Source organism: Cygnus atratus, chromosome 7 (assembly GCF_013377495.2).
Source record: "Cygnus atratus isolate AKBS03 ecotype Queensland, Australia chromosome 7, CAtr_DNAZoo_HiC_assembly, whole genome shotgun sequence".
Taxonomy (NCBI): Eukaryota; Metazoa; Chordata; class Aves; order Anseriformes; family Anatidae; genus Cygnus; species Cygnus atratus.
The window spans coordinates 13,825,541-13,851,452 of record NC_066368.1 but is presented as its reverse complement, the minus strand read 5'-3'; the positions used below and the strand labels follow the sequence as shown (position 1 = coordinate 13,851,452).

The window sequence follows — 25,912 nt, the reverse complement described above, 5'->3', positions numbered from 1 at the left end:
AGATTCCAGGGCTGAGTCTGTAATAGTTCCTGGCAACTGGTTCAGTGCTGTCCTGTGAAGTAGGGGAGTAGTATCCCCGCTTTACACGTGGGGACAGAGGAGTTAATTTGCCACAGTTGCGGTGAGAGCCAGGGTTGGGATAGGGGAATTCTTGACCTTTTCCACCCCTCAAGGGTCCCCTTTATCACGCAGCATTGCTGAAAGTGATGTTTTTCTGCCCCTTGGCTGACTCAGTTCTACTGCTCCTGTCAGCAGAGGCATGGAATAGAAACCTAGAGCTAGCAAGCTGCATTGCTGCATAAGTTGAGGCTAAAATTATCAGTAATTGCTACACTTCATTGTTCCAGGATTCAGGTAGTGCCCACGCACATCCCCAGTGTCTCAAGGTGAGGTTTGAGTAGTGGAAAAAGGTCTCCCAAGGCTGCGTCGATTTGACAAAACACAAGGTTTATCCAGCGTCTCCTTACAGTTTATCACTCTCCCTCTTGTCGAGGAGGATAAAGCAGTGTGGTTCAACAGGCCGCTCACGCATGGTTCCCATATTTCTGTCTGGGGTTTCCCAGGCAGCAACGTGCTCTGGTGCCCCCCGGGCCACTCACGCACAGTGGTCATTTGTCCGGGAGCCCACAGCAGATGCCCCAAAGACCTCAAATCCCATCTGCGTTCAATTTCCCGGCAGAAAAAACAGGCTGAGTCTAGGGATCCCTTAACATATGGTAGCTCTGTGCCAGTGTGCTAATTCCATCCAGCCCTGAACAGTTTCCAGCTGCGCAGGGAAATGAAGGCAGGTTCCTGGCAAACAGAGCAGGGAGCGAGCCTCTGGCAGGTGGGGCTGGCAGGACCGTCCTGGCCGTGACCTCCTGGCGCAGGGCACTCCGAGCATCTCAGGTTGGTGCCCTTCCCTTGTGGGAAGAGGGAGTTGTGTCACTCCAGAAGTCCTCCGAGATCATGGTGTGATGCAGTGCCAGGTTCGGGGCGTGTGAATAAGAGTGCAGCTGCTTGCAAGACCAGAGGCCGCTCTCTGTGTAGTCCCTTTGACTCAGGAAGTAGGGCGTGCTGATCCCTCCTTCCAGTAAATGCTGTGCGTAGCATTGGGTTAATGCAAATTAACGAGCTCTATCTGAGCAGCGTTTCTGAGGAAGCTCTTAAGGTGATATCAAGATGTAGAATTTGCTTTGAGGCAAGTCTGCACTTTGCTTCTTCCAGTCGCACTAGGTTTTGCTTGCTGCTTTCCTTGGGCGGAGGGGAGCTGTTGTCTGTAGCTGGTTTCCTGTCTTCAGTTCTTGGAGGCAACGTTTTACATAAAGGGGAGCATTTCAGCATTCTCTGAAACTGTCTAGTTCTGGCTAGACTTTCTGATTCTGCAACCACTAAGCTGTAAGTTTCCAAGCCAGTCCTGCTTATTTAGGCATGCTCTCTCATCGAGACACCATTCAGTGGTGTCTTGCTGGAGTAAGGAATGCTGAAGGGGGGGAGGCAATGTGCTTTAGGGAGTGTCTCTCAGCATGAGCCTGAGTGCTGGGTGACAAGCCTGCGAACTAGAAAAGCGAATGGCTGGAAAACCAGTGTCAGGAGAAGTGCAGAATGGTCACCATGCTAGTAATTTGCACTTCTGCATAGTTTTCCCCATCTGAGAATCCAAAAGTGCTCTGCAAACATTGACTTAATCCTTGCAACACCCCTGCGTGGAAAAATGTCTCGGTTTTACAGGCAGGGAACCTGATGCACACAAGAGTTGTTTGAGCCTGCAGGGTGCCGGTGGCACAGCCTGAGTCCTAGTTCAGCTGTAGGTCTGGAACAGCCCGGCCCCTGCAAGCACTGACAGCAGTTATTATGCAGCTTTCCAAAGGGATATGTGAGCGGCAAGAAGATTGTTGCTGCTGGCGTTGTCCTTGGAGCCCTTCTGCGCCAGGGAATGCACACAGAGCATCTTTACCGTCCGGTTGAACCAGGATGGTGAGCACCCAGATCTGAGTGCCTCAGCGAGCCTTGGCTCCGTGCGACCACAGCAGGAGCTGTGCAGCAGCGTCCTCCCCACTTCGGCACTTGCCTCTGTGACGTGTCCCTAACTCTGTGTGCCAAGATGCTCGGGGCTCTTTCCCACAACTGCTGGTTTGCCCTTCAGGGGAAGCTGTGGGAAAGACACTGGAAGATTGCCGACGCTTAAGTGATCTTTGACCATATCTTCATTAGGGAGTGAGGAAGTTTGAAATAGCCCCAGTTGGGAAAGGAGAAGGGAAGAAAAAAAGCAGGCCAGACTTTCTTTCCCAGCTGCTGTGAGCTTGCTCTGTGCCTGCTAACTCATGGTGCTGGGGTTTGTACTTAGGAAGCGAGGAGCGGTGACTGCAGGTCGGGTTAGCGATGCGGTGGGCACCCACTCGTACAGTCACTGCTGTGGACAGCTTCCAAGAGTCTGGCCTTTGAGAGTTCAGTACCCAGGGTGGTGACTTGGAAACGCCGAGGAATTACGCTCCGTGTCAGTGACAGAGCTTGGAAGGGAATTGAGAACTCCTTCAGTGACAGATCCCTGAGATCAAACGCTCTGATCATCAAGCGGAATGCAAATGCAAGAATAAATAAACCTTTCTTAATCCGATCTGGTTATTCTTGAATCCCATAAAATAACTGCCATGGGGACTGCTCGAGAGGAGCCTGCCGTAAACATGACTTATAAGGAGGGGACATCCAAACTTTGCACAACCCGCTGATTGCATTGGCCATTTTCCAGGATCCCCAAGGGCTGCTGCTAATTGGCAGAAAATTAAGCAGATTGCAGCCACCCTCATCTTTAATACGAGGAGAGGGCCCCCAGGAGGCTGCAGGTTGCAGCGTGTGGCTGCTCCCATCGAGAAGGAGTGCAGCACGCTGGGACCTGTAGTCTCCTCGGGCCCTTTCTCCCTGTGGGCAGAGGTCTGGGGAGGCTGCAGTCCACGTTGGACCCCTTTGCAACAGCTTGACCACCCCTCTCCCTAAAACTTTGCTTTAAAAATCAAGTATGACTTTGGTTAAGTTCATGAAGTGTTAATCAGCATTCACAAAATTAAAAAACAAAACAAAAACAAACATAATTTCCTCCCTCCCTCTCTCCTCCGCCCAGAAGCAGACTACTGGTAGAAACCGAAGCTGGAAAAAATAGTTGAAAGTCAGCTAAAGTCACCTTGGTAACTGCAGCAATACACTTGCCCAGAACAGGAGACATCAAACCCAACTACAAACAGCTTTAAAGAAACAAAAAGAATGTAATCATCTAAAGAATTAATCTGACAACTGCCCACGTTTACACCTCCCACAAGCTCCCAATCAGTGGGAAATGCGCTTTAATCTCCTCCAACTCCCCTCCAGTTTCACAAAACACTAGATGTGCAGTCCTTAAACTGGGGCATTTCCGGCATGCTGCTTCCATTTAAATCTCCTGCTTTCCCTAATGCAGCAGCCCTGGCTTTTGCAGACTTGTTTTTTCTGGACACTGAGAAACATGATTTTTTTTTGTGTGGGTTGGATGAAGTATTAAATCTGGAATAGACAAAGTTTGCAACATTTTATGTGATAGTCAGCTAGATCTTAGTCATAACAAATAAAACTCCATCAAATTCTGCTGCTGATTTATTTGGTGATGGGGTGGAGGAAGCAAAGGCTTACGGGTAACTGATAGTCGTAAAACCAGGGATGTTAGTGTTAGAAAGCAAACTTTTTCTAAATTTTCTTCTACGGCTGAAAAGTACAAGCTGTGGATGGCAGTGTGTGTTACAATGTGAACTCTAATCTTATTAATAACACCCTACAAGTCCTGCTGACCCTCCATCTGGGCTATCACCCTTTGGAAGAATCAGCACAAGGATTTCCGTTCCCAGTGGGAGAATTTTAATGCGTCTTGCAGAGTCCCTGCAGATGCTCGGAGTCTGAAAGGCAGACTTGTGGCCTTCCTCAAGCACCTTTCTTTCACTTGAGCATCTCCATTTTACAAACCCTTCAAATCTTGCTTTTGTCTGTTTTATTTTCATTAAGTTGCATATCCCAGGATATAATAACTGCGGAGGCAGTGGTGGGTCGTACGGGCCTACTTCCTCGCCTCAGCCACCGCGTGGGTCTGACCACTGGTCCACAGACTGGATGTAGGCCATGGGATGCCCGTGCCCCCCCTCACCACCTTTCCAGCGTATTTGCAGGACGCTCACAAAAGCACAGCAGGGCCCCAGCTGGGTCGGCGAGCTTTGGGGTCCCTTGCTGGGGAGGTGGGACCGATCACCTCTCGGCCCTGAGGTGGCGATTTCTGCTGAGGCGGAAAGTAGGTGCTACAACCCCATTCTAAGTGGGGTGCACCGTCACCTCTCGACGTGTTATGCTTCTTTCACAACACGTCCAGAAATGTCCCCCGCACAAACTCTCTTTAAAAATGTGTAGTTTAGCTAGAAGGGTGGTTTACTTTCTGCTCCTGTAGTTTCACCCCTACCTTTGAGACTGTGTGAGCTCCACTAAAGTGAAAAAAGAAGCACGGAGACCGTGACTATTTTGGAAAAGTTTTGTGGAAAGGATTAATAATTTCATGTCATTCAAAGAATTAACTACCATTTTGCTTCACTCCCTCACCTTTTTGACAGAAGGGCTGGTTACTTATTAATGTGAAGTCATAATTATTGACAGCCTTAAAGTCATGACAGTTCCGTTTGATAGTTATACATTAGTCAACATCTTCTCTTGAGTGTGTAATGACAAACAGCGTTTGCTGTTTTTAATAAGATTTAGAAAGCTTTGCCCCTTGCCTGCAGAATATTGTCGTCATTCCTATTATTGCATTAACAACCGGAGGCTGTTTCCCCTCAGGACTGCAGCCCCATTGTGCTGGCAGCTGCACTGGCTCGCGTGGTGGAAACCGAAAAACCCACCTTCAGCTCCAGGAGTTTGGAGCCGGGGGTTTTGGGGAACTGTCCTCCGGCAGTCTGTCCTGCTGCAACACAAACCTACAGCACCTATTGCCTGGGATGCAGTGGTAGGAGACGTGCCCAGAGCACTTAGGCAATCCAGGTGAGGAGGGCACCGTCTCTTTCCATAGCAGAAGCGTTGCTGTGTAACTCCTGATCTGCTCCAGGGTGCATAAACTCTGCAACTGCATTTAAGTGCGAGCTTATGGCTTGAAAGCTGTGTTGCTAATGGCTGACCCTTTTAGTAGGGATTGATAAATGAATGATTGGAAGCGGTAGACCACAGGCTGACTTTCCCACAGCTCGCTGTGTATATAAGATCTGATAAGGAAGTTCAGGCAAAGCTTAGCTTAAGGTCAACTGATCATTAATCAACCGTGCACTTCTCAGGTAATCAGCCTGCGAAATGCTGGCCCACTCTGCTCTTTGAAGACCCCACCTACAAAGAGCTGTAAAATGTTTGCTGAAGTAGATTAAACACAGCTTTAAGTGCCACCTATAGACTACAAAGCATGTTGTGTCTCTGCCTCAGGGTTAACCCACCAGCCTGACACTTGGCTGACTGACAGCCCAGAGCCCATCCCGTGCATAAACTGGGTGCTGACCTACTGTGTCCTTGAGTCCATTACAGTTTGTGTGTGGCAAAGGCAGAACACAGGACACGTTTCACAGTTTTTATCTTGCAGGGAGATGAGATGAGATGAGCTGCCCTGTTTTTTGTTTTGTTGTTGTTGTTTGTTTGTTTGTTTTCTGCACGTTTGTTTCTTTACAGGAAGGCATGGTGAGATAGAAGAGTTGAGCTCGTACCCTCATTTTAGAGGGAGCAGCTCAGCAGTCTGGGTGGAAGGCTCACCTGGGACTAGGTGACTGGGCAGAGTGTGGAGGTTGATCTGCTTTGGAAGCCATTCTGAACTATATTACTGTGTGTGTGGTGGATGGGAGTAATTTTGTGACAACACCCAAATGTAAAGTCAAGTAGAGGTGTGATCTAAGTCAGCTCACGAAGTTCAAGCTGTTTCTTTACAATTTTTCCAGATGTGCGTTCAAGATGGCTCAGCTTGGGTGGAGGAAGGATCTGGGTGTGTTTTAACAGTGTTCCCAAGTGCAGCTGCAGCCTGGTAGCCTTGTTTGGTTTTTGGTCTGTCTGGCAAGATAGAACCACACTGCTATGTGGCATCTTTCAGCTCTCTTCTGCCTTCCCTGTTCCCCTCCTCTGGTGATTCTCTTGTATGGAAACAATCTTCACAAAGTCTTACTTCTACTAAGTGAACATGGAACATCGGGTCACAAAAATATAAGTCACTTTTCAGGCACATTGCATCAATACGTGTCATCCTTAAAAACTGTAAATCCTGTATTCTGCTTTCTTCGTTCTGGGCTATCAAGTAACTGCTCTTTGAACATATGAAGTGTTTATGGTCAAGTATTTTGAGATACACCTGCTTGATTATCTGGAGGGTTCTGTCTGGCAAAGTTCCTAATCATGTAACAACATAACCTTTAGTCATAGCTCCATGACATGCTGCTGGCCTTGCAGAAGTGAATAAATAGGAAGCAAAGCTGCGTTGTCTTAAAGCAGCCCCACTTCAAGGGGAAGGCAGTCTGCAGACGTCCTACTCATCACGTGCAGAATCTATCTTGTGGCTGACTTGATGCTGGTGGAAACAAGAGTTCTCAAAGCCTTTTGGTTGAACTGTGGAAAGAAATGATTTGGAGAGGATTGTAGGCATGCCTCAGACCTTAAAGATACTCAGCAAGGGCACAAGAGACTTTTTGACCCTTTCCCACAGGCCACTGCCTAAAATAACCTGAAGGTAGAGCAAAAGGGGGAGGGAGGGCATACCTGCTAATTCTTCCAAGCTATTTTGTAGTGGTTTGGGCTTTGGAGAGTGTAGTTTTGCCCCAGTTCTTCACAGATTTTTTCTTTCTTGTATGCTAGGAAGGGATGAGGCTCCAATTCATATCCTAGGTTGTCTAATGAGGGTGAAGAGCTGCATGCTGGGGCTGGTAGTCTGCAGGAGGCTGCGTCTCTGTAGGGGTGATGAAAACACAGATGCATCTTCCTAACAGTTTGCTCCTGTGTCCTTCAGCATTCACACAATCGATCTGAATCACAGCAGCGATGGCACACAGCGCTGGGACCCTAACTATGCATGTTTTGTCTCTCCTCCCAGAAGCCGGAAGGACAGTTTAGAAAGCGAGAGCTCAGCAGCTATCATTCCTCATGAGCTAATCCGCACGAGACAGCTGGAGAGTGTACACCTGAAGTTCAACCAGGAGTCCGGAGCGCTGATTCCCCTCTGTCTAAGGTGAGTGAGGCCGTCCTCCTCCTCAGCTTTTACTAACACGCAGCTTTTGCCTTGTGGCATTGTTTCGCCATACAGGCATGCATGCAATGGGTCTTTAAAGGCCAGAGTTGAGATAATTTTGCCAAAACACATTAAAAACAGATGGTTCTTTGCATGTGTGTTCATCGTGGTAAGACTGTTTCTCATTCTTTTTTTGTCCTCCAGTGTATTTTGAGTGCTGAAACAGGACAGGATTAGTATGCTTTTATTATTATTAGTCTAATGCTGGCAACTGTGATAAAGAAGAGATGTCTTATCATATTCTGTCAAAGAAATCCCTTGAGTTGTTAACTATGGCTTATGGACTCAGACACAAGTATTTGTACAAAGCCCATTTGCAGTCAGTTTATGCATGCAAGTGTGTTTTTAGTCAAATTCTGGCACTTAGGTGAATGAAGGGACAGAACATTGTGTGTACGCCCTATGCCTTATCTTTCGAAGGTTCAGGCTGTGCATACCACTGTAAGTGACTTTTCTAGATGTCCACAGTTTCAATCGGCGCTATTTTTAAAAATACCTGTGGCAAATGTCATTTGTGTCAAATGTCAGATGTGGCAAATTGTCATTAGCATAAGACAAACGGTTGCAGGTGATTTGAGTTACTTTGGCTTAATGAGTTACGTGCCTGTGGTATCAGAGTTATCAGCAGCAGGTGCACGGTTGCCTATGCCTGTTGAGAAACCAATGGGACAGTTAATGCAAACATATTTTATTTTACATTACAAATGTGTGAACAGTCTGTCCTGATCACTTACCACAGCTCAGCTGACCAGCAGTTACTCATCAGGCAGCTGTGACTGTTCTTAGGTGCCGTATATCTTACCTGAACGTTTCCTGGTTGCATGTTGGAGGCATGCTTGTATGCAGAGTCTCTGAGCCTAAATACAAGGGGTATGGTTTTCCCCATGGAAAGCACTGAATGAAAAAATGGGAATTGATTCTGTAGATGATCACGTATGTGTATCTTCTAGCCATTTCATTGAAATGCATAAGTAACACAGGTTACATTTGTCAAGCACCAGGGCAGTGGATTACTAGGCATTGTCACCGTAGGTAAGTTTGGTCCCACTGATGAGCCTGCTTAGACCCTACCACATGATGTGGAGTCTGGATTCTCTCCTGCAGCCTTTCATCTCTCTGAAAGGCTGGCAGTGCCCTGCCCATGCATGCATCAGTGCCTCATTGTGGGGACAGGTGTGCAAGGGGACCGAGGTGAGCTAATACAGCTCTGAAAGAAGGCCCTGAGTTCAAGGGGGGCAGTAAGAGAGAGCTCCCTGCCTCAGAAGGAGGCTTGCGACGGGCTTTGTGAAGCAAATCGGTCATATATTCCTAAAAAAAATTAATAGTCGCTGCCTTCAAACAGCTTCCATGCTGATGGCAGAAGCTATAGTGCTATATTACAGTGATATATCTTCATCAGTCTGTTGAATGCTGCTCACAGCCTTTCAATTCACACGCATGTTTTATTCCCCAGGGGAAGGCTCTTACACGGACGGCACTTTACATATAAAAGTATTACAGGGGACACAGCAATCACGTTTGTATCAACGGGAGTAGAAGGAGCATTTGCAACAGAAGAGCACCCCTATGCAGCACATGGACCTTGGTTACAAGTGAGAGAGCCTTCTTCCTTTTTCTCTCCTTTCCTCCTTTACAGTGTCATAAAAGTGATCCTGCTAAGGGCTTATGTGGGTTAAAAGTGTAACAAACCTGTCCATTCTTGCTGCAACGTTTCTTATAGTTCTTGTGTAATATTTTCAGTGACTATGGACTCAAAAAATAGTGGTGAACTGTTACAATTTATGTTAACGAAGCTCAAATCGATAAGCAGTGGCTGGAAAGTTCTAAAATCATCTGTGAATACAGCAGTATCCATTTCCTGGAGTCAGCAAACACTTTGCAGGCTGTATTTACTCTTGATTTCTTCCAGAAAGGAATTTGGGGAGGCAGAGTGGAATGACCTAAACAAGAATGGAGCCAGGGCAGAAGAGTAGCAAGCTGATCTCAAGAGAAAGCTGTGGGACTTTGATCCTACAGAGCCAGGATCTCAGTTTTACATCGTCCTATACAGGAGAGCAGCACGGATAGTGCAGCCTCTTTCAGTTATACCTCTTTCCTATTGATTCTTTGACAAAAGTCTGTGGTTGCTTGAAGCACCCACACATTTTCTGCACCAGATTTTTTCTGTATCACAGATTTCCCTTGGAAGTTCCCCATCTGCTTGGTGTTGAGGGTCAGCCCTACGGAGCCAGTGATGCACTAATGATATGGTGGCACAGCGCTATTCTAACCTTGAATTTCTTCACGGTTATAAACATATTGCAAGCATAAAAAAAAGCTTTAGGGAACGTGTTTGTGCAGAAAAGCCCATCTCTGAGGGACTGTATACATGCAGTGCATCTCTGCCTTCATTGTTACTGTGGCATTCCTGCCTCCCCTTCTGCTTTTAAGGCAGAGGTTTGTTTTAGCATTGCAGTGTTGCATTTAACCTTCCACTGACTTGTTTTCAAGGCATTCCACTGCCTCTGTTCATACGTCTGGAGGACATCATACCTTGAAATCTGTACGGCTTGTAAAGGAGCTGATCTTGGCTGAAATCATCTCGTATAGGGATTTTCAAAGAACTCGCGTGCTTTGATTGTACTGGCTGGAAAGTGCAATGCTCCTGTAATGATTAACAGCAAACGGTCAGGTTTAAGGGTGGGTCATTTGCTGTTGGTTCCTGTGCTTGCCAACACATGATACACGGGATCTTGTGACTGTGTTAACTCCAAACATAAGAGTGTTTGTTTGCATTTACATCACATCTTGAAATGTATTGATGTGTGGAGTAGTCAGGTAACCTCTAAGAGTGAAGAATGGCAATAATTAGGTCACCATTCAGACAAGCAGCTAGTATTAACCCTTATGAGCCTGGTTGCTTCTGTGCCTGTTACTTGGGTGCCGAAAATTATGTATTTTTTTGGAGTAGGTGGGAGGGAAAGGTGGAGAGTTTCCGGCTCCTGCAGGGTAGGGAGAAGCAAGTTCCCTCGCTTGTCTCCTACACAAGGTCAGTGCATTGGATCTTCTCTTCTGATGTGACTGCCTTTGTGCTGGCTCTTGCCCCATCCTGTGATGGGAATGAAGGAGGACAGACCGGGTGGGGGAGGAAGGGAGGCCAGAAGCAGCCTGGGACAAGAGGAGGAGCACCCGGCTGTGTGAGATACATGTGGGAGTGTCTGAGGCTCTTGGCTTAATATGCAACGGGAGGCTTCATCTGCGCTCTGCAGTCCCTTGTGGTGTTGGGAGTGGAGGAGGGAGGTTTGTGTGGCTTTGCTTCAGAAGTAAAAGAAATTGTGGTGCGCAAAATTTCCGAGGAGGCGAGCTGTGTTGGGTTCAGTCCCTCGCAGCCTGGGCTGGCCGAGTTGGCAGGCCCCGCCAAGCTTTCGCAGCGAGGCCTGGAGGGGCTCTGCCTCCTGCCTCGCTTGGGACCCCAGGCACGGCGACGAGCTCCAAGGAGAGCTGGCGCCTGAAACACAGCACTGCAATGCAGAGGCTTGCTGCAAAGGCTTGTAAACGGAGGGACCGTGGAGAGGAAGAGAGACGGCGGGCCTCTCTCCTCCTGGGGAGGAGGCACGAAAAACCCCAGCCTCCACTCCGTGCGGCAGCCAGCGACTGACTCCTCTTGGGCCCGAGCGTTGGTGCGGTGGGAGCCCAAACGTGCAGACTAAACACAGTACCTCCTGTTTACATCTCGTGGGCTCGTGTGGCGCGTGTCCAAGGTGGGTCAGTCGATCAGCCCGGGCTGAGCGATGATCTGAGAGTCGCTGGCTCCGATGGACGGTTAGCGGGTGACAGGAGTTTGGCAGGTCCCGGCGCCGTTCCTACCAGGCAGGTGTCCGAATCGCCGCCGCAGCTGGCGCTCGGCAGGAGCCGTTTTAGCAGTCTCAGCAGAAAAGTCATTAGACCACGATGATTGTACGCCCCGTTTCTATCAACAGCCTTTCCAGGTCACGTTCGAGGTATGTTACTAGGGGAAGCCTGTCCTGCTGCTGCCCATGCTCTGGGGATGATTAGATTATTTCATTCTCCAGAGCTGTCAAATTGGCACCTTTCCCAAGTACTTGGAATTTTTTTTTCATTTAAGTAACATTTAATTAGTTCTAAGAAGCTAAATTCTATTAAAGGTCTAAGCATGTCAGGCTGGTTTATTTCTGAACTTCTTCCACTGTGTCATGTATTGTTGAATAGGGAAATTGCTTTGACTCGGAAACATACAAACATATTCAAGAAGCCCTCCTTGTTAACACTAGACTCCTGTTTATATGCTAGTTACTGTGGCAGAGCCTCTGATGTGTAACACTTGCATTAACATTACACATGATCAAAGGCTTCCGCCCTTCTTTCTTCCATTCCCCCTTCCCCCAGTGCTGTGGCAGCAGTGTCCCCACACTGCCTCCTAAGCACCCCTTGCCTCCTCTCCTCTCCTTTCCGAGGGGTAGATGTCCCAGATGCACGGTGAAAGGCTGTGCAGGAGCTGTCTGGCCCAGCGTCAGGGGTTAAGGATGTTGATCTCGCACACAGACTCTGACAATAACTGCCCCACAGAGACATTTGTATTCGCGGCAGAGTGTCCGAGGGCCTTGGTCTGAGCTGTGCCAAGCATGCAGTTCATCACAGATCAACCTTGTTTGCCTGTAAACCTACCCGAAGCAAGGTGAGGTTGTGCGTGTGTTCTCCTTCCCTCCCTTGCTTATGTTCAGGCAGATGATAGAGACGCTCTGTTGAAATGTGTTACTGATCAAGCCCGACCCAATAAAGTTGCCTGAGCCTTTAATACATATTAATATTATCCTGGGGTAGTTTGTGTCAAAGCCTGTCAGCATGCATCATCCTTTGGGAATTACCATCATTAAGTCTCCAGTGATGGGAGTCAGGACATGCTTCTGCAAAGCTCCCCTGCTTTTATGTGGAGCTCTCTGCCTGTCTAGCACAAAGCAGACTGTTCTCCCCTCCTACCTTGCTCACCTGGACTGCTTACTCTCCCCAGAGGGGAGAAGGAGGTTTGTTTAACACTACCTTCAGATAATTTCTGCTCCTGCTGCTTTAGGCAGTCATTGTTCTAGGGAAGAAGATGACAGTCGAGTCTTTGATCATGTGCAACGTGCATGTTACGCATCAGATATTGCTGCAAACTCTGACATACAAGCCAATACAGTGCAGTAAAAACAAACCTATAGTTAAAGAGTCCTCGTTAACTGCAAAATCAAGCATACAGAATTTAAGAAGTATTTGAACAACAGTCTTGCCCCTGCTACGTATGTCTATTTCAGTGCCATATCTAATTGAATGATTAGATTTATTTTTTTTACAAGGTATGCCTCATTCAGTGCACAAGGATACAGCGTGTTTTGGGAATGAATCAGGAGTATGGAGTAAGGTAGACTCTCGCCCATAGGACTTCCACTTCGTTTGTTTGTCAGAATTAGAAGGTGTGTAGTGAATGAGGCAGGTAATTGCAAAAAATCACAATAGTCCCATGGTGAAGCCTGTTAAATGTTACCCTGGAGAACTGGATCCTGTCCCTGCCTCTATTACTCTGTTCTTTCTCAATGTTATTCTAGATTCTTAAGCTAAAATATTCACAGGTGGCAAATGAGTTTGTGTTCCTTATTTTCTGGATGGTCAGCTTGAGACCCGAGGTCTGATCCATGTTGCCAGCAGCACCCGAGGCCAGGAGGAATTCTATTGCAGATCCCCTGTGCCCCACAGTGCTGAGTGGGCTGGAAAACAGAGACCTGCGAGTCTTGAGGCAGGCACCTGCAAGAAGTGGACGTTCAGACTCAATTTCCTCTTCGCTTGTTTTCCCCTGTCTGTTAAGGAAAACCTTCCAGTCATCCTGTGAAGGTTAATTCAGTGCTTGCCAAGCATTCCAGCACCACAGATGAACACCAGAAGCAATTTCAGGAAGATATTAAAATTCATTCTTACAGGTCAGGAGAGAGAAAGGGAACTCTATGGGGTGTAGGGTTCAGCCTGGGAGTCGACGACTCATGTTCAACCCCCTGCTCTTACAGGTTTTCTCAGAGACTTTGTCAGGTCTCAGCTTCTTTTAGCTCCCTCCCCCATCTGCTGCACGGAGAGGAGCGCTCCCTGCCTCGCAGAAATGTGAGGCTGAGCACGTCAGAGACTGTGCAAGCAGTAAGGACGGTAAGATTAGGTGCTTCCAGTGTAATCCATGCTGGCAGTAGTCGGATGGAGCATACTAAATAAAGGGGAAGAGAGTAGGAGGGAACGGGCAAACAACTTGAATGATAATGAAAAGAAATGATGACTAATGCTGCATTCAGTGAGCAGAACCATCCTGAGGACTGAGCAGGGCAGAGGTCTTGTGGGAGAAAAACTGCAGGCGATCTTGTGATTACAGATTTGTTTCGTGATGCAGACGTACGCTGGGGCCAAATTAGCATTGCGCAGGCAATCTCTATTCAGCCATTTCCAAAGTTTTGTGTGCCCAATATTGCTGGTCTCTGAATGTAGAGGGTGGTTGGTTTTTGTTTTTTTTTTTCCAGGTAATTTACTCCGTTTCAAAACAAATGCTGTTAGGCAGATGGAAGCTATGGTTCATTTGCAGTTGGCGCCCTCCAATTCTCAGCACAAGGTCTGTCTCCACGTGAGCTGAGCTGCGGTGGGGTGTTATCCTCTGGCACCAGCCCCTGCCGGAGGACGCTTTGCTCGCCTCCTGTGCCAGTGGCTTTGCAGCGTCCAGCAGTCACTGCGTGGATGCTGAGGCTGTGGAAACGGGGTTCTGCTCCCGTCTCCCTACCCTTTGTGTCGCCTCCGGCTTTGGCCTCTGGTCTGCCCTCCATCCTGTTTTTCTGTCTTTGTCTTCCCCTCATCCTGGCCCGTCTCTGCTTTTCTCTCCTCCCCTTCATTCAAGTTGGCAAATTCCTTCTCCTCCTCCACATTGCCTGACTTCCAGCAGAAATGCTGAGAGCGCTGGAGAGTTTCCCTGCCTTTCGTCCTGATGTGCGTGGTGCCATAGCAATTCCTCATTGCTCGGAGGAATGATCGGAAGGGAAAGTCCTACTTAGCTGCCTATGCCCTGTGTTTGGGGAAAAGCTGTCTTGGGCAAGGACGTGCTCAATGAAGAAGGGCTCTTCAGTTCATTATTCTGCCAACAGTCACTTCCAGAGGCTTCTGTCTTGGCAAAGCGTTCTCATGATGGAGAGAAGGGCTCCTTTGACCTCTAGAACATTTTTTGCTAATCTTTGTAGCCCTCCTCCTGAGGGGTACTTCCAGTTGTTTGCAACAAAATGATTATCCACATTTGTTAGCACTGTCAAAAGATACGTTTTCCAAAACACCTCTTTGAGATAACTTGATTCCTTTTCTCCTAAAAACCCTTAAAAAAAATCAAAACCAAGACATCCAGCATGGAAAAATAAGTTGAGGTTTAGGACAGCAAGGTCAAATGTCTCACAGAAAATGTTAAACAAGCAAGTTTATAGGCAGGATAGGTACCTGGAACCTGTGGGAAGCACCCAGCATTCAGGAGCTATCAACATGTGCTATCTGTGCTGGCACTTGTAGGGTGGGGGGAGATTGCAGTGAGCAGGGTCATAGGGGACGATCCATTCTTTTGGTTTGGCAACCTAAGTGAAAAATCTGGGAAAGAAGATCAGACCGAGCTCAATCTTTAAATATTTTTCAGTTTTTCTTGCTGAAACAAAAGCCTTAAAGAAACCAAAAGGAGAAAAAAATCCCTTTGTGTTGAATGAAACCAGAAATAGAAGGTTTTCTTCAATAAAAACAGCCCCAAAAAAATCTAGTTTTGCAGAATGGAACTGGAGTTGTTAGAAGTTTTGCCTTCTCTAATCAGTGTTTGGGGGATAAAACACTCACCCAGGATATGAGAAACTCATGTTCTATTCCCTTGCTTTTATTTCAGCCCCTATTTCTACTTCTTAGCTTTATGGGCACCACAGCTATAGGGTATTTTGGTTCTTCCTCAGCTCATCCAATTGGAGTCGTTCCACATCATATAAAACACTGAATTAGTCACAGAGACAGCACAAGAGAATGACTCTGTTCCGGTAGCGTTAGGACATTCCCCTGGAAATGAGCACATCTGGTTCTTCTCTCTGCTATACCACATGTTAAATCATTTATGCACATTGGCATAATGGCAGCAGCAGAGGTTCAAAGTAACATTTGGAAGAGCTACTCTGGTACTTGAGATGCTCGCCTGTAAGTGGCAGCTATGGGCCAAGTCCTCTTTTGAAGTGGTAGGGGATGGGTTTTGGTCTCCCCAGCTTGAATAGATGTGCCCAGAACCAAACTAGATGTGCTGTGCCTAGCCTGGTGAGTTTAAGGACAGTGCCCGCAAACTGGCTTCAGTCACGTACAACTACAACCTGCTCTTACCCAAAACAGTTTTATATATCTGTCCCAAGAAAAACATTTTCTAAATCTTTTAGGTTGCTTTCCCCAAATTCTTGGCCAGGCCTAGGACAATCTAAGCTAACGCTTTCCAGTAGGTATATCATCATCCCCCCAGCACTGCACAAAACCTCATAGCTTTATATCCCCTTTTGTTCTTCTTTCTCACTGTCTGAATTCACGAGACACCAGGAAAAGCTTGCATTAGAGGTTAAAACATCCCGTTAGGTCATCACGATCCTTTCCATATCAACCCTTCTGCAGCGTGTTCCCTAGTGCTTTGTCCAGGCTAGTTTTAGATGAGTCAAGGTCTTCCATCCTTCTTAAGCTGGCTGACTATCCGACAGCCTAATGCCTCTCCCTTGCTACTCAAAGTACATTTTGGCTACTGTGTGTAGCTCTTCTCTCATCTGCTCGGAGCATTCCCTGAAATGCCTGTTCTTCTGTAGCATTTTCACTCTGAAAGAATGGGTATTGCCTGTCCTCTTGGCTCCCTTGCCAGCCCTCTCTAGCTGAACCAAACTTTGTGTGCTCACTGCAGGCAGCCCTGTCTGCAAGATGGGTCTTGTCAGGCTGGGCTACGAGGAGCCCCCGGGACTAGCTTTGTAGCTGGGAATGTCATGGAGAGATCCCACAAGGTCAAAATCTTCCAGCGTCATCCTATACTTCCTCTTCTGGGATTGTAACATCACGGTGTGAAGCAATAGGGTCCCTAAGGCATCTGCGAGTGGATGTTTTCCTTCACACGGAGGGTTATGAATCTCCTGGAAGAGCAAGAACGGAATTTCCCATTGAAGGTGTTTGCTGCAGTACTGGTACCTCTGGAGCCAGTGCCAGGGCTGGGCATGACAGAAAAAGGTGTGGTGACAAGGCCCTGAACCACTTGCAACCAAAGCAAGGCAGCACGAATAAGGCCAAGCCAGGGGGACAGTGGAGAGATGGGCTGGGGGGTGCTAGTGGCACAAAGCACGATTCATGAGGGGGTTTGCGGGTAACGTTTAAGTTCAGGGGGGAATGCTGACACGCCTTAGCTGCATTTTTTGTTGGGCTGTCGACAGGAATTAGTCTGAAACGATTTTAGGGCAAAGGGCTCCTAAAAGCTGCTGGGTATTTGCAGAGGTAACAGATGACATGCGGCTTAGGGTACAGCTGCTCCACCCATTCCAGGCACAGCATCTGTATGGATGGGCAGTGTCTGAGGAGGGTTGGGATTTACACAGGGGTTTATTGCGACGTGTCCCCACCTTCTCTGGCTGAGCCATGCAAGCCAGCTCTGTGCTAAGTCCAGATCTAATAAAACACGTTTTCTTTTCTTTGACAAACCTGTTAGAAAAGCTAGTGGCAATGTTTAATGCAAACAAAGCACTAGGGCAAAGTGTGGGATCGTTTGGTTTTGTTTCGAGGTAGGCAAGAAAAATGGGTATTATCAGTTAAAGCATCTCTGCGTAATTGTCCCTGGGTCAGTCTCTTCTTGCCTTGGACAAAGCGTGTTCCCTGAAGCTGGACAGAGCTGCAGCTCAGCTCCTAGCTCAGCTTCCGAGGGTCGTCTTTGACCAGAGACTTGCCAGATGTGCCGGGCTATCAGCATCGGCGTGACCTGTGGTCACAGAATGTCAAGTCCTCGTGGTAGGGTTGAACCCTAAAGCGAGAGGTGGGGTGCTAGGTGTGTATGGTACCTGTAAGCTGACTATAAAGTCTTTAATGTTTTACTAAGCACAGGTTGCTTTCAAAGTCAGATGAACTGTTCCAGAGCCCCATGACCTTGTGTACATCTTCAGATCTCACCTGTTTTCCTGCATTTGCAGCTGCCTACCTGTAAGGAGTCACGATACAGGTTTCTCAACTATCTGCGGGCATGGAAGCTTCAACAATGAAAGCTTCAACACAGTCTCCTTCACTTGACCTGTAGCAGAGTCCCGTAGGTAAGAAGCAGGTTTGAGCAGGCTCAGGTGGGACTTGCCACGAGAGGGAGACATCATGCTCGCAGCCAGCGCGTTCCCTGAACGCATCCACCTGAACGAGGCTGCCTGGCGTGGTATTTCGTAGTGCGTCTGGACACATGCGGCTATTAGAACCAAAATTTTTGGCCCTGGTTGCGTGGAAGGTACCTGTGATAGAAAACTGGGACTCATCTTTAGGGTAGTCATCCTCTTCCAAGCACCTGCAGCATTACCAACGTTCACAGAGACTCAAAGCTCATGGGGAATGGACTATGGATCTGCTAGCAATGGGATGGCATCTGCCTGGGCCTCTCCGGGTCAGGTCACGGAGATCCTGGTGCAAGCAGGACTGTGCAGCACCAAAGGGAATGTCCCAGATATTCCCAGCTGGTTGGCGAGGCCATTCCCTTGTACATACTGCAAACAGCCATCACAAAGGCCGAGCTACACCCTGCAACCAGCTTCAGCAGGCCGGGCAGGCAAGAATGTTTGCACAGAGCTGTAAAAACACAGAGCTGCGAGCACCAAGCTGCTGCAGCGCTGGGGGACACCCGCTGCTCCTCGGGAGAGCTCCGTCACTTCAGCAGTGGCCAAGGGATTTCATGGGGGAAAAAGGCTGTCTCTGCATTTAGGGACAGTTTCATTTGCCTTCCAGCTCGCAGAGACTTTTCCCCTAGCTGCAGCTCTGTTCTCCTTTGTGGAGCGAAAAAGCTGCTTCATCATTATGATCTCTGTGCAGTGTCCTGTTGATAAGATCGGCTAACAGCATCAGAGGAAAACTCTAGATTCAGGTCTGAAATATAAAGTGAACAGGGCCTATTTGTTTAATTTGAGCTTCTAAGGTTTAAATCCCAAAGGAAATTAAATTAGGTGCCTAGAGCAATGGCAGTCTGTCATGTTTATTTGCTGGGAATGTCACCTTTAATATCATGCACATATAACGTGTGTGTGTTAATGTAATGGGGTATCATACTGTGCAGGAGCAGGCATGCTACAAGAACTGGAAACCTGAAATATTGTGAGTGAGAGAAGCTGAGATGGGATCGGATTTATTCTCATCCTCCTCCATAGGAGCAAGGACTCGCTCACCAGCACAAAGCTGGTTTTGCTGATCGCAGGTGTGGGTGTCAGCCTGATCTATGGCCAGACCTTAATGCTCTTGGGCTGTTTAAATTGGGCTGCTTCTAAGAGGGGAAGTCTTGGCTGGCTGCGAATCCAGGATCGCTGTACTTCTTGCTTCAAAGCTTTCTCCAGCAGCTGGTGTGCTGAGAGCTCCTGCCTTCCCCTGCATCCTCCAGAGAGTTCAAGAGTGCTGCCAAGGGACCAGCTCGCGTGCACCTCTGGTTACACCCATGTTTCAGAGACTCCCTTCTGCTCCAGGAATTAGGGCAGGTTTCCCCAGCTGCGCGGGGTAGTCGGGTTTGGGGTATTTTTTTTCTGACGCAGGCTGCGGCTGGCTCTTTAGGACGGGCTCCGAGTGACGCGCTGCGTGAATGTCACTGCAGCGGTTTGTCACTGCAGCCGTAGACGCTTGCCCTCCACCAAAGTTAAGTGTCTGTGCAGGGCTGGCAGAACGGCGCTGCGATCTTTTCTCAGCCTGCTCCATGGCGCTGCACAGCGTAGGCTGCCGTCGCTGAGATCCCACAAACACGGTCCCTGAGACAGCTGAGCTGCAGACGGCTGTCCCACTCCACTTGTCAGGCCCTTCAGGGAACCAGTTCGGCTCGCTAAATCCGTGGAATTTGGTTTTTGTTCAGCTAGATTAACAAATTCTGCTGAGAGGGTGGCAGCGAGCTGCAGATGGGCTCAGGCAGCTCCGGGGATCGCTCCCCAGGTCGGTGCTAGCCACAGTGCTCCGCGTGGGCTTGTCCCTGCTCTGCGAGCCTGTGGCTTAGCCAAGAGCTGACCTGTCCCCCCTTCACTCTCTCTACCCTTTGCTGCTTACCCCTGCACACCCTGCCTTGTTTTCCACCAGGCTAAGAGCAGCTGGCTGCGTTGCACACGTGGTTCCCATTTCTCCCCTGCCTCTGGCACCTTGGGAGCGCCCAGGGGTCTTCCTGCTCTGCTCCTCGCCTAGTTCCTCTGCCAAAGCCGTGGCTCCTCATTCCTGCTCTCTCACCCGTCCCAGCCTCTGGCATTTTTGCTCATCCGTGGAGGGCTGAATATTCATTTCCTCCTTGCCTGATTGCTGTGAATACCAATTCCTCCTCCTTTTTCCGGCTGCTCTCTGCGTTTCGATGCCTGCCAAATTGTTTTCATTCCCTCGCCCCGTTGCAGGCTGCACCTCCGCAGAAAGCGATCTGCTCCGCGCCGGAGCCCCGGCTCCCCACCCAGCTCTTCCTCCGGAGCTGAGCGGTCGGGTCGCCCTCCTGCCTCCAGCCCGGCCAGCCGGCTTCCTCGTTCTGCAGGCAGCCAACAAACGAGTGTCTCCAGTCCAACAGGCAGAGCGGTTACGGCCTCCTGCAAGGAGACTGCAGCAGTTTGCGGTGGCACTGCGTGTTTCAGCGCGATGTTTCTCGGCTCGCCAGTCTGCGGAGTGGTGCCAGGTTGCAGAGTCGTGTCCAAAGCAGCGAGGTCCTGGCTCCTGGCTGCAGCAGGGTTGTGGGTTTTTTTTCCAGGTTCGAGGTATGAGCGGAGAGGCCTGGTGGAGCTGCCTGTGTCCACGCTGAGCAGCTCAGTCGTAAACCCTGGCCTGAAGCCTGCTGCAGGTCGAAGCTAAGCAGGGAGGGAAATGTGATGGAGAGGGGAGGCTGTAGCTCCCTCATCCCCAGGGAAATCAGAGCACAGTGGTGGCAAGGTAGAAGGGAAGAGAAGTTCAGAAGCATCGTAGCTCTCAGATCTGGATTTAGTGTTTTCAATTCTCCAGGGCCAGGGGAGGGTGAGGAAGGGGCCTGGGGACGGTGCTCCCTTCGGGATGGAAAGCGGTGCCAGGGACAGAGGAAAGGGTGGAGCGAAGGAAGGAAAGGAGGAGCGGTGGGGAAGAACCAGACCTGTAGGCCGAACTGGGGATAAGCCACCGGGCACTGCTGCAACCCAACTCCCAGGAACGCCACTGCGACGCCCCCGCGCCGCGTGGGGACCTTGGCCTCGTCCCGCACGGCCATCTCGGCTCCCATGCCAAACCCGCTGGGTGCCTGCAGCTCTGGCCTTCGTGGCTGTTGCACGGAGAGGCAGGACGTGGTTGCTTTTGGCTCATGCGTGCTTTTTTAAAGAGGGTGGTGGTTTCTCCCCTTGAACTCCTGGGGCTGGTTCCCCCCGGTGTCTCCCGTCTGTGTGACTTGGGGGGCTTCGTGGAGCCGTGGCCCTCAGCTGGGGATTTCGGCCTGTCAGCAGCCCCTTTCATGGGCTACTTTGCGTTTGCTGCCCTGGCAAGGAGTGGGAAGGGTCCCCAGGAGCCACAGGCAGGGTCCTGGGACTTCAGCTCCCACCACGGGCACCTCCATTACCAAGCGCTCAGTGTGTCTAAACAACACAGTGTGTCAGACACAGCCCTCCGCCTGCCCAGAGCTCTGGCTCTGCACAGGTTTCGGGCTCTCACTGCACCGCTGTTCTCTAATTCAGCTGTGAGCTTCACTTCAAGGAATCAGATGAAAGCAGCTCTGTCTCCCACTGCCTCTCTGGCAGTTATCTTGACCCCTTTTCCTCCTTCCCCACTCCGTCTGTCTAAAGCCGAGCCTCTAATTTTAGACTTAGGAAGATAATTGAGGGTCAAAAAAGATTGCCGTATAATTTTAACATTTTTTGCAGCGGTTGAGGCGAGAGGCAAAGTTGGGAGCTCCTGCCCTCAAACCTTTGTGTTGCAGGGAAGAAGGACGTGGGGAAGGAGTGAGCTGGTCCGGTCTGCTCAAGTGCAGAAGTTGTTCTGCTGCTTGGCAATTAGCTAAAACTAGGAGTGCAGAGGCATAAACTGCTGTCTTTCCTTTGCAGATCCTGTTGACCGAAGAGTTCGTAGAGAGAATGCTGGAAGATTTAGAAGATCTGAATTCTCCGGAGGAGGTAAGGCTGCCTTGTTCCCGCATCCCCCAGGTACTGCCCCAGAGAGCAACGCCGCAGCTTGCCCCGTCCCGCAGCTTGCTTTGATCCAGCCCTGCCCTGTAGGCTCGAGGCTTTGCTAGACCTTCACATCACATCTGCTGTGGGCTAAGGCACTGAGAGAAGGAATTGCAAGAAATGCAGGGCAGCGGTGGGTGTTACAGGAGGTGCTGCGCATCGTTCCCAACTCGGTATCTGAGCACCCCGAGTCGAAGCGGTGCCGCCCCTCGGCCGGGTATCAGGGTTTGTCTCCGTGCTGTGGATAACAACATCCTCAAGAGCAGCCCCCAGCACACCTCCTCTCCCCCTCTCAGAAAGGCTGAAAGCGGTGGCAGCACGTTCGCTGCCGAACAATCTGTCCTAGGGGCCTCCTTTTTCCACTTTGGGGAGCAGACGGGGGGTTTTTCACGTCTGCTGCTTGGCCTTCACCTGCCGCCCCTGTAAGCCAGCGCACAATGTGCAAAAGACCATCACCAGCCTGGAAGCGTTGCAGCAGCAGCCGAGGGAGCTTTAGAAAGCTTTGCTGTGCGGTGCTAAACTTCCCCTTGCCATGTGATCTCTTCCTGGGGAACATTTAACACCCTGTCTCCCATGCATGCCATATAAATATTCTGCCTGACTTCAAAGAGCAGTGGCAGAAATGACATGTAATATTTTTAATCCCATTTTTTACAGCTCCCTGCAGACTCTAAAGAAACTTTCCTTGGCTTGCGGAGCAGCCCTCCCATCCCTCGCCCCGCTCCCCTCCCCCCAGGAAAAATCGCAGGGCTCTAATTATTTAATCCGGAGCTGATTTAATGCCAGGGTGTTCTTCGCTGCGTGAGCGAGGGGAGCACGCTGCTGGCTGGGCAGGGACTTTCAGGCCAGCTTTTATCCAGTTAAACCTAATCCAAAGCTCCTTTTTGCCGGTGACATGGGAGCCCGGGAGCTCTTGGTCTGCAGGCCCTGCAGTTAAGGCTTCGCACGGCTCGCGTTGCTCTCCGCTGAGAGGCGAAGGCACTGGGCATGGCAGCTCGCCTCCGAGCTGCTGGGACTTTGCTAAATTAAAAAGCGAAAAACAAACAAACGCAAAGGATGGCTTCTCCGAGAGGAGCGCTTTGGAACCGCTGCTGTTTACGAAAAGGAAAAATGCTTGAGATGAAATGTGATCTTTCAGCATCTAGATCCCTCCAAGGATTTGTAAGTTGCAGGATCCCAGTTCGGGCCAACTTCACGCATTCCTCAGCAGCCCTGGCTGGTTCCTGATGATATTCATGTGGTTGAATGAAGCCCCGTCGGCGCTGCAAGGAAAGCCTTTCCTTCGCTACATAACGAGCTGCCCCTGTTAAGTGAAATTAGCTGTTTGAGTAGCTTCAGCTTATTTTTTACATACCCTAGACCTTGAACTCAGAAGGGTCCCCTGGGCTGGATGGGACCACTAGATTATATGGTGCAAGCTATACACAGAGCTTGAGTTAAAAAAAAAAAACCAGCCCTAAGTGGGACTGGGACTGTTGATGTTTCCTAGAGGAGAAAAAGTAGGAGTTCGTGGTAGCCAGTATCCTGAATGATCCTGCTGTGCCCCCGGATCACGGTCAGCCCCTGACCCGCCAGCCTGGCATATTAGGGTCGATGGGTACCAAGTGCAAGTCGCCCTGGTGCGTGGGCTGCAGGCAGAGCAAGGTCAGGAGCAAAGTCGTAACCTGCTAGAGCCGTCCTTGCTCTGGAGCAGGCAGCTGGAGGGGAACTTCTCCAGCAGCAACCTGCCACTGAGCGCGTTAATGTCCTTCAGAGTGGGGCTCTTACGGGAAGACAGACAGCTAATGGGATAAAGGCGGACCATTTGCAGGTCACTTTTCTCTTGCACCAACTCTCTGATGTACGTAGCCCCGTGTAGCTTCCAGCACTGTTGGCCTTGGTCAGAGGACTCTTGCAGGAGAGGATCGCTGTGTCTGCAGTGGTCCTGAAGCAGCTGCCTCCAGGTCCGTTTGTCGCTGGTGGTGTGGGATCCCAGCGAGATTCCTCCCTGGGAGAGCCGTAGGGGTGTCAGGGACTACTGCTGCGTCAGCCGGTGCTATGCCACGGGTGCAGCACGGTTTTAGGCAAAATCATCCTGCAAACTGGCTTCCAGAGCTGTCCCCGATGTGTTCTGGACCCTCAGGCCAGGCAGCGGGGTTGCCTGAAACGCAGGCCCAGAAGTGGTTGTCAGCCAGCCATGGCCAGGGCAGATCTGTAGCCTGAAGGAGCCTCAAAGAGAACAGTATATAACCAGCTGCCATGTTGCCACGTAAGGATTTGAAGCCTTTGCTAGCTCTACATCTAGCGTGTTTGCATTTTTTTGGACTGCTTGCACTCTTAGGCATGTCCTTGCCAGCTCAGCAGTGAGAACAAAATTGAAGTGACACTGAGGGGGAGCTTTTCTTGCTCCGGGACTGCACTTGTCAACCCCACGAATGCCTCCCAAGCTGCCCCTGCTCCATCCTTTTGTGCCTGCCCTTTGCGATGGGAGGGCCTGGTCCATGTTAACCCCTGCGGGGATGTTAATGCCTGGGAATGGCCGGTGTCCTTCCTCCCTGTGATGGTTCGGTTCCACCCTCCCTCCTGCACCCCCTCGCAGTTTTTGAGAGCTCTGTGTGAGTGCACGTGGTTGCGACAGGGGCTCCTTGGACCTCTGTCCCAGGCGGTCATGTTTTGGGGGCAGAGATGTGGGGGTGACTTCGTAGCCTTGGGCAGGGTGTCCTGGAGCAGCGATGGGACGCGTGGGACAGGAGGCTTGCTCTGTTTGGGAAACATTGGCCAGAGACACTGCTGTGTAAACCAGACCAGGGCAAAAATCTCCATTCCCCGCGCTTCAATCTGTGTTTGCAAAACAGCCCGAGCAGCTGAGTGCCTGTGCGAATGCGAGGCGTTGTACGGGCACTCAGCAAAGCCTTTATACCGGGTGGGTTGGGCTGGAGCAGAAGTGCTGCTCAGGCACCCTGCCCCTCCCCGGGGCACAGGTTGCCCTCCTGGTTGCCCTCCCCGAGCCCCTTGCAAGCCCTCTTGATTCTGTCCCCCAGCAGAGCCTCGCTAGCTCGTGTACACCCCGCCCTGCGTGCCAAAATTCTCCCTCTGAAGCAAACGGGGGGCTCCGGGGGCCAGGTGGAGGGAAAGGGACACGGTCGGGTGGGAGGGGAGAGACTTGGGAATTTTCAGTGTGATCAGGGAGGGGAGATGGTGATGGGAGCAGAAACCCTCCGGAATCCATCTGATGAAATAAATAATGCTCGGGTTGAAATCTCCTAACTTTACTTTGGCAGCTGAGGCACAGGCCACATTATCTAATGTCCACTGCTGTCCAAAACATACTGATGGGGAAATGTTTTCCTAGTGGCCTCTTGTTTTAAATAATAGTAATAACATGGGGCTGCCTGCCTTTGTAACGAGTTTGGTTTTTTTCCTGTGGATGAGGTTGCAGAGATATATGTTAACTGGTTCTCTGTGTTGCCTTACAGTTTAAACTTCCAAAGGAGTACAGCTGGCCCGAAAAGAAACTGAAAGTCTCCATCTTGCCAGATGCTGTGTTCGACAACCCGCTGCATTAGAGCTGAATTACACCCTCCTAACGACTGGGAGAGCCAAGTTACTGTCCATTACCCAGTGACTCACAGGATAATTAATGCAGTAAAAACTCTGCCTGCAAATAAAAGAGTTTGCTGCACAACCACTGCAAACGGAAGAGGAGCTCCTCAGCACCAGCCCAGACCGAACTGAGCCCTTTCCTTTATCCTTCCCAAGGCTGAGCTCTCTGGGAACAGCCTGCGTATGTGTGAGTGCGAGTGAGAAATATTTAACTATGAAAATTAGTAGTAAGAACCCTTTCTCTCTCCTAGCTACAGAACTCCCCTCTGCCTTAGCCCAGGGTGTAGATGCTCTGCACGCCTGTATTTACACATGCATTCTGCCAGGTGCGAGCCTATAATCCATGGATTAAATGTTCTTTACGTGACTCTGGAGTCCTTTTGTTAGCCAAACTTTTACTGACTGCAGAACTGTTCTTCCATGTGCTATTTTTTTTTTCTTTTCAGAAACGGAATGGTATTTCCCCTGTTTAAAGGAGGCCAAAAGCTCACATGCTTGAAGCTGAACAGATTTAAAGATGAACTTTCTAGTTCAGTCAAGAAAAACAAACCCAGATCCTCCCTGCCCTCAAATTAGGCATGTTTTAAGTGTTGGGCTTGGTGCTATTAGCTATGGTATCGCTGCAAACAGAGGCAACTTTATTCTCGTGCAT

General features: G+C 49.7%; 1 protein-coding gene across 2 annotated transcripts in view; it reads left to right on the top strand.

Moving 5' to 3' along the window:
* Nucleotides 1-25,625, top strand: part of SUFU (SUFU negative regulator of hedgehog signaling) — an 84,224-nt gene extending 58,599 nt beyond the window's left edge. For both annotated transcript variants that reach the window (XM_035547766.2, XM_035547765.2), the window contains exons 9-12: nt 7,094-7,228; nt 8,742-8,880; nt 21,556-21,624; nt 25,134-25,625. In XM_035547766.2, the coding sequence (XP_035403659.1) occupies nt 7,094-7,228; nt 8,742-8,880; nt 21,556-21,624; nt 25,134-25,223 (433 nt within the window). In that variant the 3' untranslated portion in view covers nt 25,224-25,625. The remainder of the gene's footprint in view (nt 1-7,093; nt 7,229-8,741; nt 8,881-21,555; nt 21,625-25,133) is intronic.
* The last annotated feature ends 287 nt before the right edge of the window (nt 25,626-25,912 follow it).